This window comes from Brachyistius frenatus, unplaced genomic scaffold (genome assembly GCF_029030835.1).
Source record: "Brachyistius frenatus isolate BFR_SWC_R1_liver_20210118 unplaced genomic scaffold, ASM2903083v1 Contig_41, whole genome shotgun sequence".
NCBI classification, from domain to species: Eukaryota; Metazoa; Chordata; class Actinopteri; family Embiotocidae; genus Brachyistius; species Brachyistius frenatus.
In genome coordinates this window covers 1441228-1457011 of record NW_027210640.1, presented here as the reverse complement: position 1 = coordinate 1457011, position 15784 = coordinate 1441228, and the positions used below count along the sequence as shown (strand labels likewise).

Sequence of the window (15784 nt, the reverse complement as noted above, 5' to 3'; positions counted from 1 at the left end):
TAGTGTGTCTGTCGTGGGTTGTAATATATCATCAGCAGTTAACCAGCTCACATTCTTTTTCTGGTTCGGTCCAGACCAAATGAGCCCAAATTGACATGCAGGAATCTCACTTGTGCAATAGATGTATACAACAACTGGCAGACAACTGAGCAGAGAGTCAGCATTGAGTAATTAAGTTTCCGCCACAACTAGAAATGACAATACATGTACAAATATCTGGACCATAAGCTCACTCTTTCAAGTCTGATTTACAGAGTACATGAAAACTCTAAGCAGCCACATGACCTATTTGCTGCTGCTTTATTAAATATTAAAGATATGACATCCGAGGTTCAGCAGCGTGAAAGTACATCGATTCTCACCACGCTGAAGTAAAACAAAATACAGAGTTTAGAGGTTTATCTGGCAGAATATGCTGTATATACTTTTGGCATCAAATACATTTGACTATTTTCCAATAACAGTCCAGTCAGTGTTCTACATCTCATCACATGGTCAATTTATTTGTAAATCACACACAGCAGCTTTACTGATTATGTTATTAGGACTTGTTTTATTTCAAAAGAATATCGTTTTAAAATGTTTGTTTATGCTGTTAAGCTATTTTTATTTTTTTATTTTATTCCTTCTCTGCAAAGGGACACTACATGCTACCTCACTCTGATTTCTCACGGAGACATTAGATTTACTCCGTTGCAAGTAGACGCAATTTCCTGCACAACTGCAATCAAACACAACAATCCCATTTGCTCAGGCCAGAAGGGCCAGTTGCTTGTCCTTTTATTGTTATCACTGCAAAACAAGTAACCATCACTGCTCTGGGGAGCCTGCTCAGTATCCAGTACTAACAAGCTTCTCTCATTATGGTGGAGATTGTTGATGCAGAGTTTTTATGTTCATTATAACTAAATGCAAATCATAAATTAAAACACGAAATGTTATCCGCTGTGTTGAAACATTAACCAGCTTGTTTGTACGCTGACATGCTTCAGGGATGCAAGGATCACTTCTGTGACACTTTACCGTGTGCAGTTAGGCCATTAGATCCACACACATAGTCAGAAGTGTGGGCACACATGCATGTGCGAACACACGGGATTCATTTCCTTTCACTATTTAGATTCTGTGGCCTTTTTTGGATCTTGACGTCATCCTCATCCCACCTGATGTAACTTCACCATGGCAACAGACCGTTAGACTGACTCTCTACAGGGTTGTCAATTCATCAATCCAAGATCTGTAGTTTGATACAGATGATTTGATGGTATATATCTTTAATATTACTTATTGTCACTCACCACAAACAGTCTGAGGAAACTGACTTGCAACTCATGTTAGTGTGCACATTTATTCGATTTTTCTTTGTCGCTTTTATTTCAAAAATGAATTCTCCTTTATCCCAGAGGTTCTACTCACCACAATCATCGCAAAGTGCCAAACACAAACGTAGCAATTGCAGCTTTTGGACGATTACTTCAGCCACTACTGTTCTCATTGCGGTACTTCATGTGGGCTATAATGTGTAACGCTACAAAAATATCTTCAGCTCATCAGCCCGCCTCCACATCTCTCCCTCATTCTCTGCGAGCACTACAGGTGGAGGAGAGAGTCAGCGATACAGCATGTGAGTGGGCGCTCTGGGTGGGCGCTAACTGTGATTTGGAATCTGTGTTTTCACGTGCAGAAATCTGTCACATGGCAGAAGACAGAAGGATGAGTGGGCAGAATAGTGCCAGAACGAGAGAGAGAGGGATAGAAAAAAAAAAAAACCAGGACTACAAAGCAAAGTCAATCTGGCAACCTGGTGAAACTGTCAGTAAATGTGCTCAGTTATGACATATGTCAGACATGACATCATCAGCATCTGACTCCGCTGCTGGCTGACCTATAAAGCTCCATCGAACATCCTCTAAAGTTGCTTATTGTGAAAACTCTTATGCAAACTGCTGAGTTATAAAAGATGCTCAGCTAAAATGCCATGAAGCAGTATTTATTGCCATGAAGCCAGAGCAGCTTGCAGTTTCTACTGCAGGTAGGTGCTCCCGTCTATCGCCCTTTCACAGGCTGTTTCAGGAGTGAAACCGTGATGTTTTGGATATTTTTGCTAAAACCCCTGAAGACGTCAATCCCCCTCCACCCCCGCCCCCTTCCAGAAGAAATATCCTTTTTCCTGTCTCTGATCTCCTTTATGAAGCGCCACACGTCCACAAAGCGCAGCCTGGACAGTCACCTTGTCAGCCGAGTTAGATGTTCAGTCTCTCAATAATAGATGAACCCCCACCTGAGCTCCAGTGTGCAGGAGGTATTCCACATTACTTGTGTCTCATAGAGCTTAACAACCTCATAGGGAACAATATTAATCACTGCTGCATATTTTGAGCATTTCTAAGTCTCATTAGAATTCCTTACACACATTGAAAGACTTGTGCATCTAACATATCTTAGGATATTCTACAAATAAACGTTCAGTATTTCTTAAAGCGTGACCCTGAACACACCAGGTCTCGTGCTATTATATGCTCTGAAGGAAGACGATTTTAATTTGCTGCATAGAAAATACCAAGGATCCAATCCTGTGTGAAATATCTTCATTAAAGACGATCCTCCAACGCCAACAGTGCCACAAAGAAAAAGCACTACTTCAGATGAAAAGCATGTTGGAGGAAAGAAATGAAATAGGGATCACGCATTCGACTTCTAACTACTGTGGGGAAGAAAGAAGGAAGAGTAAAAGACAGTGGAGGTAATGTGGAAAGAGGAATGATGAGGAAGGATATGAGAGAAAGAAAAGTAAGAGAGCAGATATAAGGAATGATGGAGGAAAAGAATGAGCAATTTTAGAAAGGGAAGAGGAAATAAGGACTGCGCAGAGGACAGATGGTACGGATGATGAGGAGAGATGATGAAAACTAGAGAAAGTGACCAAAATAGAGGACGAAAAGGGAGACAGAGGGATGAAAGATGTAACAGTGGGTGGCAGAACGGGGAAAATGGAAAAAAGGAGTTCCACACTCTTCTAGCAGCTCATTTTCACATTCACACTAACCTGCTCCGTCATGCACACACACAAACAAACACACTGCCGCTCTCTAGCAAACCAGTCAGTCATGAACCGCGCTGGGTTAGAATCAAGTATAAAACACTTCTTCAGGTTTGGGCGAGAAATTAAACTATAAAACAATGAGATAAGTAAGTAATCCTGCAGACGGACACGGATACACCGGAGTCCCTCAGGTTCATGGCATAAGCTGTGGGTGCTGTTAACAAGCTAAAGAACATGGCCAAAACACACACATAAACGCACTAAATTACAAATGTGTAAACACAATGTAAATTTCCCCTTACGTTAGCTTTAAATAACAGACATTTCATTTAAGGAGAGATGGTGGTACTAAAATACTTGTTGTTTTCACTAAACAAAGTGCTTGAGATGTAAACCCTGACAAACCTTAAATAACTTTGGAATTAGCATGGAAGGGAAATTAAAAGCAGCGAGACTCTACAAACAGACTGCAGGCACACTGTGTGCTAATCATGTCTCAATTGCAATTCACTGAGGCAATAAAGCCTCCTATTGAGATTTTGCCCTCAAAATAATGAGGACAACTCATTCTCACTCAGCAGGCCGACTGCAAAGTCAACTCATTTCCCAACAATGACAGACGCTGCAAAAAAGCACATGTCTCATCCTATATGCTCTCATGTAGAAGACACAAATATAGACAGGAAAGTGGAAGCCTCAATGTTGAAGTCAGTTTGTTCTGTGTACGTAAGGTAAGGAATCTATCCTGGAGGAACATTGTGTCTTCTTATACCCTTTTCTGGTTATCTGTTGTTGTTGTGTTGTGTGTTGCACTTGTTTACTGGGCTGTAGTGGTTTTGAGTTATCTTTTTAATTAAATGTGTGTGATAAAAATGATTATTATCCAGTTATTGGCCATAAAGGGACAATGTGATTTCCACACTGCTGAAATTATTATTCTAACACTCTACTTTGGTAAATGCAAAATGGGAAACTAATTTCAGTAATCCCTGTGGTTGGCCACTTTCCACCAAATGACCACAGGGATAAACATTTTACAAATCATGCCAGCAGAACAAGCGCACTGATCACAGTCCACAGAAAGCCTGCAGGTCACTTTATTAGGCTTTATTAAATTCATTTTCTATTTATTCAGCCCTTTTACATGCATTTGCATTAATGAATTCTATCTACATTTAATCAAGTAAAAATAAAGGCAACATCAAAGCAACAAAAATCTGGTTTCCTTTAGAAAACTTGCAGCTGACCACTATGTAAATCATGTCATCAGAGCATACGGCCCAGCGAGGACGAAGTTAGATACAGGATCAACAACCCGCTGCATGAGTGCATGTAAAACAAAAATATGTGAATGCAGCCACTACTTTAGGTTTTTGTATCTTGATTCTCCGGAATAGCTTCTTTCCTGGTTAACTTAAGTTTAAAAGACATGCTTGATGGAACAATGGAATGAAGAAAGAAATGATGTGCATGAAACATTCCTGGGTGTTACTGAGAAAAGGAAAATCACTGCTGTCTCTGTCTGGTACAGGACTGGTATCAAATTCTGCTTGAGCTCATGCCAATTATAAATTGATGCTCACAAGTCAGGAAGCTGAATGTTTTCCCTTAGGAGTTAAAAAAAAAAAAAACTCTGAGTTTGGAAAGAAGTATTTAAAAACAAAACAAAACAAAACAAAAAATCCCCTCACCATTTGCAGGGGCCTCTTCCGCAGGTCCCGCTCAGTGACCAGCCTCTCCTGGTCGGTGACGTAGAGACCACGCTGAGCCAGAGCCTGGATGACGGCATCGTGAACCAGCAGCGGCTTGGCGGCGTCGCTCTTCAGGATGAGGTTGCCGGCTCTGCAGTAGAGGTCTGCAGACAGCAGGAGGCTGGCCACAGGAGGCTTCAGGTGCTCCTGCTCGTACTGGTCCGTGTAGAAGGGGTCCTTTAAGTCTGATGGGATGCTGTCTGCATGACAGAGGGCGGAAGTGAGAGTTTTAAAGAAATTCGATTACGTTCTGCGGGAGCTAATAGGACGAACTTGGCACTGATATGTTTTCATTTATGCCATATGAATCGTCTGTGCCTTACATATTAACATGCTTTTTCATTGCATTTCTACGTACGAATATTATTGTCATCAGAAAATCTAGCCTCATTGACAATTTGTAAAAAGAAAAGGTAAAAGTTCTTCTGCAAACGGAAGAGAAAGGCCGTGAGATGAAAGAATATTTACAATTCAAGTTCTAAAATATATATATTTTTTAAATGATTTTTTTTTTTTCACAACAAAGGATTTTAATACTTTAATAAGAATAAAAAAAGTGAAAAATCAGGTCCAGTTGAGATGAGCTGATGTATAGAAATGGCAGTTTTATACCAAATCTGTTTTTATTGAGGATTTTCTTCCACTGTGCACAGTCTATGCCATTACTTTGGCAGAACTACTTCTTTTCATTGCCATGGTTTGACGATATCTTGACATGGATATGAGTAGATAGACCTCAGCGTTGCTATAGCAACTGCAGGAGGAGTGGAACCCGATCGATTCATCTAGTCTGTATCTCTGCAGCTTTCAGCTCCCTGGGAACACCCTCCTCACACAGCCTGCCTCATCAAAGAGAGCGGCTGCATGTGAGTAAGTGTGTGTGTGTGTGTGTGTGTGTGTCTGTTTATCACCTCATGCAAGTCCACTAAAAAGGGATAGTCTAACAAATAATTCAAAAACAGTGTTTTTTATTGCTTTTGTCCTGTGTCTTTCTCGACACTGTTTGCTGAACGAGGAAGCATTTTGCTTGAAAGTGCCTGGCCGCCAAGCTGATGCAAGTCCTTCTTTTTCCACAACAGCTCAAACAATAAAACCCAGATTAATTGGTTTTAAATGAGATGCCGCGGCTGTGGAAAAACCCCCATCAAAATACATAGATGCAGAGCTCATCAGTATGTCAGCAGCAGAAACATTTATTTCAATTTTGATTGCTGCCTGTGTGCGTGTGCGTTTGTGTGTGTGTGTCTGTGTGTACGTGAGACTGTAGAGAAAAAAATGGATCATGTGGCTAGCCACACTGCCAGCTCAACAACATTGCAGCCCATCCTCCAACACAAGTACACAAAATTCAATGAATCACCTGCTTCGACTGACTGTTATCGTTATCTACAAGGTCATCTACAGATGGGCTCTCTGTTGTTAGGAACAGAAATGCAGACAACAGCAGTAGCAGCTGTCAAGATTATACGCCTGGATATTTATGTTATGGTTCCCGACAGAGAAATACAACTTTTATCCAGCCTTCCTCTCCTCCCCCTTCACAGGGAGGTCAGAGGTCAGGCTGAGCTGCAGGACAACACCCCTTGAGCTGCTGGCTTGTCTGCGTCTTGCTACAAATAAAATGCTATTTCATATTATTATTACAATGCAGGGATTTCTGAAACTCCAATTGTGTGTTATGTATTCCAATGTCTGGTGTCCCTGCTTTACGTTCTGTAAAGCTACTTTAAGAAAACGTCAACAATTCAGGAATGTTTGTCTGTTGTGTCCCAATCAGCTTGGATTAAAAATCACATTATTATGACATCAAACCAATCCACTGTCATCAGTGCAGACAGAAAACTCAAAATGTCATTTCATCTTTTAATATCTAATTATTTTGTAGTATTAAAGCTTTTACTTGTGCTTGGAAACCTGTGTAACCTTGTGTCCTTTTAAGTGGGTGCAGAGAGAATTAGATTTATTTACTTTCAGTCTCTCTCAGCGTTCAACTGGCCAGCTTCAGGGTCACAAGGAGTCTTCTCTAATCTTTGCTTGTGAACCGGAGATGAAGCGGTACAGTGAGGATGATATCAGCTGTGTGGTAGTATTTCCCGACAGCAGACGATCTGTTCGGGGGCTTGCATCTCGCATGTACTTGACTGCAAACTCTGGATGCACTCCTGCATTGGTGTAATGAGGCAGATGCATGTGAAGTATTCAGAGCAGCGTAGGCTGGGATCTGGAGATGAGCCCGCTCACTCTCTTTTTCTTGTGCTCTCCCTTCCTGCCTCCCTCTCCCTCTCTCGGGAAGACTGTATTTTTGGAATCAGCCCATTTCATTCAGGCCTGATTGAAAATACACAGAGGATCTGCGAGGGATCTCATGTTTAACGGGCTAGTACAACACAGTGGCAGGGAATGAGGCGCTCAAACAAACTGAGCCGTGTTGCTTATTTCAGAGCCGATGTGCTGAAGCCCACGTGAACATTAAGCAGAGTAGTACAACAATAACAACGATGAAAAGGGATCATAATGGATTCAGTGGATGGGAAAGAAGACACCACAGAAAAATAATATTAATAGGTAGATCTCACACTTTACATTCGTGAAGACAGGTTCAGTGCGGAGTTATGACTGTTAAGTCTCTTTGGATAAGTGCTATAAATGTGTTGTGCAGCAACTCACTGTAAAGCTTATTTGGTTGCCCGCCTTAACATATGTTTTATGTGGTTATGTCTATAGCTCTTCCTTTGGTTTGGTGTTTTGTAGAGTAGATTGGAAAGTCTACTCATCAAGTCAGCTGGTGAATGCAAGACTGTTTTGCCACTGTCAAGTAATAGTTAATCCCCACACGGGTCAATCATCTAAAAAGAAATCATCTCAACCTGTGGGAAATACTGTTTATAAATTAAGTTTTGGAGGAAAGACTAAAAGACCAAAACACAACCATGATCCTTTTGAATCTGTTTTAAACTCAAGGATGACCTTGTGTGAGGCGAGTCTTCAGTCGCCAGATAATCAGACTGACTTGCCATTTTGTTTTCGCTGCATTGTTACAGATGTGGGTGGTTATTCATCAGTATAAAACTGGGCTATATCCATACAGACATTACCTGCAATAACATCCCATCACCCACCGAGATCAATGAATTTAAATACTTTTAATACTAAACAGAACAAAGTATCATCGAATTCCTTGCCAAATAGACTTTATTCTTCATCCATCCTTATATTATATATCCTATTGCCTGAATACCACACCATATATAAGAATCAAGAAGCTAATATGAATATGAAGGAAGGAAAAATGTGCCATATTTCTTAAAGACCAGATGTTTTTTTTTTTTCTTGATGGTTTCTGACTACAACCTTCTAACCTTTTTTATTTATCCCATATTGAGTTGTATTAAAAATGTATGTCCCACTTGTGATGCTAATTATGACTTGGATGCAGCACCCTGAAGGTGACATCATTTGGGACAGGTACCTTCATATCTCCAGAGCAGTCCCATGAACAACGTATCTGCTGATCACTGGGCTCCAGCATCGGACAGTGGCTTTATCTGTTTTTCTTGGCATCATATCTAATACTGTCTAACATTTAAGAAGGCCTAGAGAGGGCAACAACAAACAATATGGAACCAGCCCATATGGAAAATCACTGATAGTGCTTTGGGGAATTCTAGGGCTTCATCTATAGTCTGTTTTTGGTCTTATGCTCTTTAAAAAAAAAAAAAAAAAAAAATGAACTACAGACATATTATACATTTATTGCATCAGGTCCTGTACGCTGAAACCAATGCATTTAAAAAGAAAAAAAACAAACTGTATTGAATATTGATGCTGCGTGTGGGTAACTAAAAAAAAAAAAAGAGGTACAGTAATGCACCTACCTGTCCCGTACGCTTTGGCCACCAGCCATGTGAGGCTGCAACAGATTTTGGCTCGGGAGAAGTCATAGTGCTCAAAAGACTTTATTGCTGGAGCAACGAAGGTCCTCTTTGCATCCCTGACGTCCTGAACTTCACCCATCTTTCTCCCTGAATTTCACTGTTGAACCTTAGGAAGCGACACAACGCCAAAGCATCCCACTGCTGGAATTTCACAGAAAACAACAAACCGCCGGTAAATTGAAGAGACGAGGTGTCTTTCTGCTGATTATTCACAGGTTCTTTCAGTCATGAAATGCTGTGCTGACAGCGTTTTTTTTTTTTTTGGTCTCTTTTTTCGGTCTCGTTGAGACAATGAGTCGCTAGTCTTGGTGTTTTCCATCCATTCTGCTTTCTACCAGTTGAAATGGACTCCGCCGGACCGAGCCTCGGGTTTCAGAGGAAAAACTGCTCTTCGACTTGAATGAAAACAGCAATATTTCCATTATTTAGGTTCTTTGGAAGGAGCCGGCTTCTTCCTTTCATTGCAGTGTATTATTGTATGAATAACCTGTGTGTTTAGCATTCCCTCCTCTTTTCAGTCTCTTAGTGCCGTGATGCGGTTTTCCTGCCGCACTGAGGCTCCCCAGCCCTGCACCTTTGTTGCGCAATGCGCATGCGCGATGGATGCCTTCGCGTGGTGTCGGGAATATTAAAAGTTGAGTTCTTTGGTTCAAAAGACTAAGAAACGTATTTTACCCCAACATGTAAGCTAAAATGTCATGATTTTGCTATGCCACGACAGGACTGACGTTGTAAATATTAACGGTGTAAAAAAAAAAAAAAAAAAAAAAAAGTTTAATTACAATATTGTGTTGGGGTATCTTGCTGTCCCCCCCCCCCCCACTATATATTCATCATGGGGGAGGGAAACACTTGAACATACTGAAGAAAAAGAGCGATTTGTAACGTTATTAACAATTTATAAAGAAACCCGGGGATCACATGGACAAAACAATATGAAACAAACAAACGCTGTTCATACGAACTACATTTCCCAGCATGCAACCGAAGCAATAGACGCCATCAGCATGCGTCGGGTGAATGTTTGGAACTGTTGGAAGATTTGACGCGAGGAGGTACGTGCGACGCCGTTATTGTTTATGAAACTCACAGCTAAGATACCTCAGTTATGAACGAATTGTAGTTTGAGAAGTGTCACTTCAAAACATCCCTAAATAGGACAGAGTTATACCTGTACAGCAGGACTTATTGTGGGCTTTGTTCAACTTTGATTTCGTAAGAAGGATATTCAGTTTTACGTATTGGAGTTAACGTTGTAACGCTTATTTAAGCCAGAATTACCACCATCGGTTTGTCAATAAACTCTCATCCCCCGAAATCTTTGGCCTCATTTTAATGTTTACATCTTCTTTCTTGTGTTTACAGACCGATACTCTTAAAATGTTTATGCCAAGAGCCCTGAAAGTAAAGAGACCTGCCCAGGCATCAGGACAAGTGTTGAATAAGAAAAGCAAGTCTGGTCAAGAGGAGAGTGACAAAAGCATTTCTGAGAAACCTGCTCAGAAGGAGAAAGAAGACAATCAAACACACGGTGAGACGATACAAGAAGGCGGAGACCCTGCACATTTGACAGAGAGCTCAGTGTGTGAAGATGGACAGAAGTCTTCCTCAGACGAAGCGGAGGAAGAGGAACCTGTCAAATCATTCAAAAAGAGCCAGAGGTGGCCCGAGCCAGGAGAGCCTGTGTGTGTGATGTGTGGTCGCTATGGGGAGTACATCTGTGACGCCACTGACAATGATGTTTGCAGTCTTGAATGCAAAGCCAACCATTTATTGCAGATGGGGATGGGGAACGGGGCGGATGCATTTAACAAAAAGGAGGGAAACAGAGATGAAAGGACTCCTCGGCCAGCAGCTGACACTGGTGAAAGTGCAGCAGGCTATTCCTACAGGGAAGACCTGTTCATATCAGGCCTCACAGAGGAGCAGGTGCAGCGAATTAAACAGGAGCTGGGCATTGAAACTCAGGGGAGAGATGTCAGGAGACCCATCGTTGAATTTGAACACTGTGGCCTCCCCACCACGTTAAGTGGCAACCTGAAAAAGGCCGGCTACGAGACACCCACTCCGGTCCAGATGCAGATGGTGCCAGTCGGTCTCACCGGCAGGGACGTGATTGCCAGCGCTGATACGGGCTCAGGGAAGACTGTAGCCTTCTTGCTGCCAGTGGTAGTGAAGGCACTGGAGGTACAGTAACGCATCTGACATCATATTGATTCATTAAAAATGTGTTTGAATTCGTACAATGAAACTACCCACTTATACCAAGAGGAAGCTTAGAGAAGCAGAGGAAACTTGATGTACAGAGGAAACCGACACCAGCAACCTGCATCCAACTTTTGAGCTCTCCTTTGTCTGTTGATTGTAAAGCTAAAAGATTGTGTGGCACCACTATTAGGTGCACTATATCCGTGCCATCACAGAAATGTATGCTGCATTTGAATTAATGTGTTTCTACAACTTGGAAAAAAACAATTACACTCTGCTAATGTGATTTTTTTTTTTTAGGATTTAGCATCCTTTCATCACATGGGTATACTGATTTAACAGTATTTGCATTTGATGTAGGTACGATTAGATTCAGACTGTTTTTGTAACAAGCATCAGCCCTGCTGAGCGACTGCTTAGTAAGCCACTAGACCTCCACCAGCCGTCAGAGAAGCTGCCCTGTAGGTGCCACTGGCGTTCCCTCTGCAGAGGAAAGAGTCAAAAGAACAAATGTATTCTCAAGGAGAAAAACTTAATTATACAAACATGAACTATTAAGATTATTGAATTATCCACTAAACCTGTCTTGTTGACATGGACTCTAAACCATCACTTCTGCTTTCTAGAAAGCGGCACACAGGAGCCCCGTTGCTCTGATCCTGACCCCCACCAGAGAGCTGGCCATCCAGATAGAGAGACAGGCCAAGGAGCTGGTGATGAGACTCCCCAACACGAGAACAGCGCTGCTGGTGGGTGGCATGCCGCTTCCCTCGCAGCTCCACCGCCTCAAGAGCAGCATCAAAGTACGGCCTCTATTTTAACAGAAACATGCTCCTCCCACAGCCAAACAATTGTTTCGTATATATTTTGGACTTTTATACATTTTCCACATCATTGTGTTGTTCTTCTCTCCGTGTCCTTTAGATTGTCATAGCAACCCCTGGGCGACTCATTGAGATCTTAAAGCAGAGAGCGCTGCAGCTCGACAGAGTGAAGGTTGTGGTGGTTGATGAGGTATGACAAACACATACCATAGTTCAGCACTTAATGGACTTGTAAAGTAAAATCTCGTAGCTTTTACTATTAAAAAAAAAAAAAAAAAAAAAAAAGTTTTAAAGATCAATTGACTGCAGTTCATTTCAATTAATGGGATGTCATTTATTAAAATCATATGAAAATATATCCACAAAAGACAGTGACGTTTTAGCTCTTTGAAAGTTTTTTTGCATCCAAATAAACATCTTCCCGTAAAGCTTCATTTGTGGTGATACGCAGCAGTTTGTAAATAATTTTACTTTGGTTTAAATTTAACATAATGATGAGCAAGCCTTGCTTGGGTAATGTCACATCCCAAAACATTTGTTCTTTGGTAAAATCTTCAATCTTACAGCATAATAGTTGTCAAAAAATACATGTGTAGAAATCCCTCAAATACATTTTGAAATGGATGAAGTCCTGGAGTAAGAAATTTTTGGTGTATCCTGCAGGTTGACACTATGTTGAAGATGGGCTTCCAGCAGCAGGTGCTGGAGATTCTGGAGCATGTCACCGAGGAGCATCAGACCCTGCTGGTGTCGGCCACCATCCCGACGGGGACGGAGGAGGTAGCTGGTCGCCTGGTGCGCGATCCCGTACGCATCGCTATCGGTGAGAAGAACCAGCCCTGTGTTAACGTCAGACAGATCCTGCTTTGGGTGGAGGAACCTTCCAAGAAGAAGAAGCTGTTTGAGATTCTCAATGTAGGTCATAGACTTCAGGTTTGGATTTTTCATTGTGATTTGGCAAGGTGTGGTCGAAAAAAATTCCTGACTCATAAAGTCTTAAAAGGTTGATTTATTTTTAGGTGGAGTATTTCTGTAAGCCCACTGCCAGTATCTACTTTCTTTTACTGGTCAGCAGTTTCCTTAGGTTTTGTATAAGAACAGGTCTAATTATACTCTGTGGAATAAAAGAAGTGCTTTGGAAGAGACAAATACAGAAAGTGTGTTGTTACATCAATTTCAGTTGCAGTTTATTTATTACTGAGTCTTGAGACACAGTGGTACCAGCTTAGTATTTTATTAAGTGGCTATTGAAGGTGGGAATTCCTTGAGCTCTAAGAACCAGTCTCCCCACTACACCATATTTAGACAGCCATTGCTGCAGCCCTGGTCCATGTCTGGAGGAAATGGGTGGGCCCAGAGCCATGGCTCCACTCCAGGAATCCCAGCAATGGCTCGCACCGTTTATACAAGGCAGGACAGGAAAGGTCTGCTTTAGTTAAAAACTGCTGCAGTTTGAGTAACTAAAACCTCCTTTCCGACAGGGATGTTGTTTTTAAACCAAGTTAATCATAACTACTGTTATTTAATTCATCCCCGAGTGTGAAGCTGCTGTCTAAACAGCAAACAACTAAACTGATTGGGCGTTGCAGGAAAACTGTGGAATTGCAGGGCTATTAGGCCTGGATTTTGGATGGGACACCACAACACAACCAAAGCTCTGGAGTGGACACCACTCAGAAAAACACTAGAAACACTTATTTCTTATGTTGCAGCTCTTCCAACTTGATTTAATGACAATTAGCCCAGATTTAAGTGAGGAAAACAAGAAAAAAGTATGTTTTGCTGTGTGAAGAGTCATGACTGACCTTTTCATTCTGCCATAAGTTTTTATATCAGCCTCTCGCACGGTGACAAACACAAACATAGTTAATACTCATATTAGTTCAGTCTGGAAATAGAGTATGTGGAATCTCACCTGGGCTTCTGTGTTATTCTTCATTTCCTAGGACAATAAGCTGTACCAGCCTCCAGTGGTGGTGTTTGTGGACTGTAAACTGGGCGCTGATCTGCTGTGCGAGGCGGTCGCCAAGGTGACAGGCCTCACTACCGTGGCAATCCACTCTGACAAGAGCCAGTGGGAACGCAACCGCATCCTCAGGGTGAGGCCAAACACAGAACATACGAGTGGATAAATAACAGAGCTCCCATGTTTGGTGTCCAAGAGTGGTGCTCCTGAATTAGTTCTATCTTGAGGGCAACAGAAACCTACAACTAAAATTGAAGAACTTAACCGTTCTGTTTTTGTCTGTGTTTTGAACACAACATTTATTATAAAAGAACATTCAAACAGTTTTTCATTCACTCACTTTTGTTCTGAAAGAAACACAGAAACCACAGCAGCTGTAGGGAACATGAAGTAGAGATTACTTTTTTCTAGTTAGGTAATGACCAAAATAATCCAAATTCAATCTGGATTATTATGAAACAAAGCTATTCATATTTATACACGGGAGATAAAAAGGTTACGTCATTTTTATATTCGCTGACGAGCTATATCAGATACAGAGGAGGGAAAGGTAGGTGTCTTGGGCATCATTTCATGCACGCCTTGCTATGATTAAATATCGTATATATTGCTATTGCTATATCTTGGGTTGGCAGGTTATTAAAGATTAGATGCAGCAGAGGTTCTAGTATTTTTTTTTAAGCCTGATGTATAAATCACAGTGCATGTGGCGTGTCGTCATTGCTGAACCGGTGGGACAATCTAAATATTTGATCTGTCGTGTCTTCAGGGTCTTCTGGATGGAGACTTTGAAGTGGTGATCAGTACAGGTGTGCTAGGTAGAGGACTGGACCTTGTCAATGTCAGATTGGTGGTCAACTTTGACATGCCAAACACAATGGATGAATATGTCCACCAGGTTGGTCAAGAAACACTGCATAGCACAAATTTTGGTGTTTTTTTGTATGTACTGCACAAAAATCAGACTAATCATGGTTTGATTTGGAAATGAATAGCAAAATGTTTATTTCCACAATTAATTGGCTCAAATGTTGCCTCATCTTTATTCCTTCCCATCCAGGTGGGCAGAGCAGGTCGGCTGGGACACAGGGGAACAGCCATCACCTTCCTCAACAACAACAACAAACGTCTGTTCCTGGAGGTGGTGAACCGGGTCAAACCCACAGGGTCCATTCTGCCCCCTCAGCTCCTTAACTCACCCCACCTCCATGAGCAGCAGAGGAGGGAAAGGCAGAAAACCAAGATGGGACCTGAGGACACACTGGTTACAAAAAGCAACCTCCTCGACATCATAAGGAAACATGACCGGCGCAAGAAGTAGCAAGTGCTTCTAAACATTCCTGAAATGGTGCGGTCTATTTATTGAGTAGAAGCGAATTGTTCAGTTTGTATATTTTCTTTTAATTAAAAAATTAATTTGAATTTGATGTATTCTCATTAATATTTTGTGTATGTTATGTGTATAATGTGACACTAAATTAAAAAAAAGATTTATGCTCTCAAATCCAAAGAATTAAAGCTAGTTCTATGTGTCCTTGAGCCAGCCTCACACATCCCTCCTATCCTAGATCCAGATCCTAGATGTCATGTCACATGTTCATACCTTGTACGAAGTCAGATACGCTGAATTATTTTCCAACACGTCTTCCAACAGTGCAAAGGTTAAATCTTGATTAAACGTCTTACTTTAAGATGCATTTTCTATCTTTTTCTGAAAATTCCCCCCACATTTCTCAGTCTTCCCTTGAATTTCCGTTGTTGTTATTGAAAGTATTGAGGATACATGCCCTTTTTTTTTTTTTTTTTTTTTTTAACGGAAAGTGCTAATTTTAGAAAGAAAAACACGAGTAGCGCATTTTTTTCCCCCACTGGCTGCAGTTAAACTCGTCCTGAGCTGGTATGATATACAACAACATTATGCCGCCACCTAGCGTAAGTCCAACGTACCTGCATGGAACGCCCTCCTTACAGCACCGCCCCTGGTCTGCAGGCTGCAGATGTGACGTAAATATCGCCGAGAATTCAGCCAATCAGCACTCACTGACGGAGCCGATTTG

General features: G+C 41.5%; 3 protein-coding genes across 10 annotated transcripts in view; 2 read left to right on the top strand and 1 right to left on the bottom strand.

The window, feature by feature from the left end:
- The window catches only part of camsap2a (calmodulin regulated spectrin-associated protein family, member 2a), a 49878-nt gene extending 40602 nt beyond the window's left edge, over positions 1-9276 (bottom strand). For 3 of the 7 annotated variants that reach the window (XM_069702283.1, XM_069702284.1, XM_069702285.1), the window contains exons 1-2: positions 8670-9274; positions 4735-4994 (exon numbers count right to left, since the gene is read on the bottom strand). In XM_069702283.1, coding sequence (XP_069558384.1) covers positions 4735-4994; positions 8670-8808 — 399 coding nt within the window. In that variant the 5' untranslated portion in view covers positions 8809-9274. Of the gene's footprint in view, positions 1-4734; positions 4995-8669 lie in introns of all 7 variants that reach the window. The other 4 variants (XM_069702286.1, XM_069702287.1, XM_069702289.1 and 1 more) reach the window with 2 other exon arrangements.
- The window catches only part of LOC138623038 (GRAM domain-containing protein 2B), a 191551-nt gene that overhangs the window by 126302 nt on the left and 49465 nt on the right, over positions 1-15784 (top strand). The gene's annotated exons all lie outside the window — the stretch shown is intronic.
- Positions 9292-15408, top strand: ddx59 (DEAD (Asp-Glu-Ala-Asp) box polypeptide 59). Of its 2 annotated transcripts, XM_069702296.1 has the most exons (8): positions 9292-9784; positions 10095-10916; positions 11564-11740; positions 11862-11951; positions 12425-12676; positions 13708-13860; positions 14497-14625; positions 14788-15408. In XM_069702296.1, the coding sequence occupies exons 2-8, from the start codon at positions 10110-10112 to the stop codon at positions 15046-15048; spliced, it is 1869 nt and encodes a 622-aa protein (XP_069558397.1). In that variant the 5' UTR covers positions 9292-9784; positions 10095-10109; the 3' UTR covers positions 15049-15408. The 2 variants fall into 2 exon arrangements, with proteins under 2 accessions (XP_069558397.1, XP_069558396.1); XM_069702295.1 differs by having other exon boundaries at positions 9292-10916.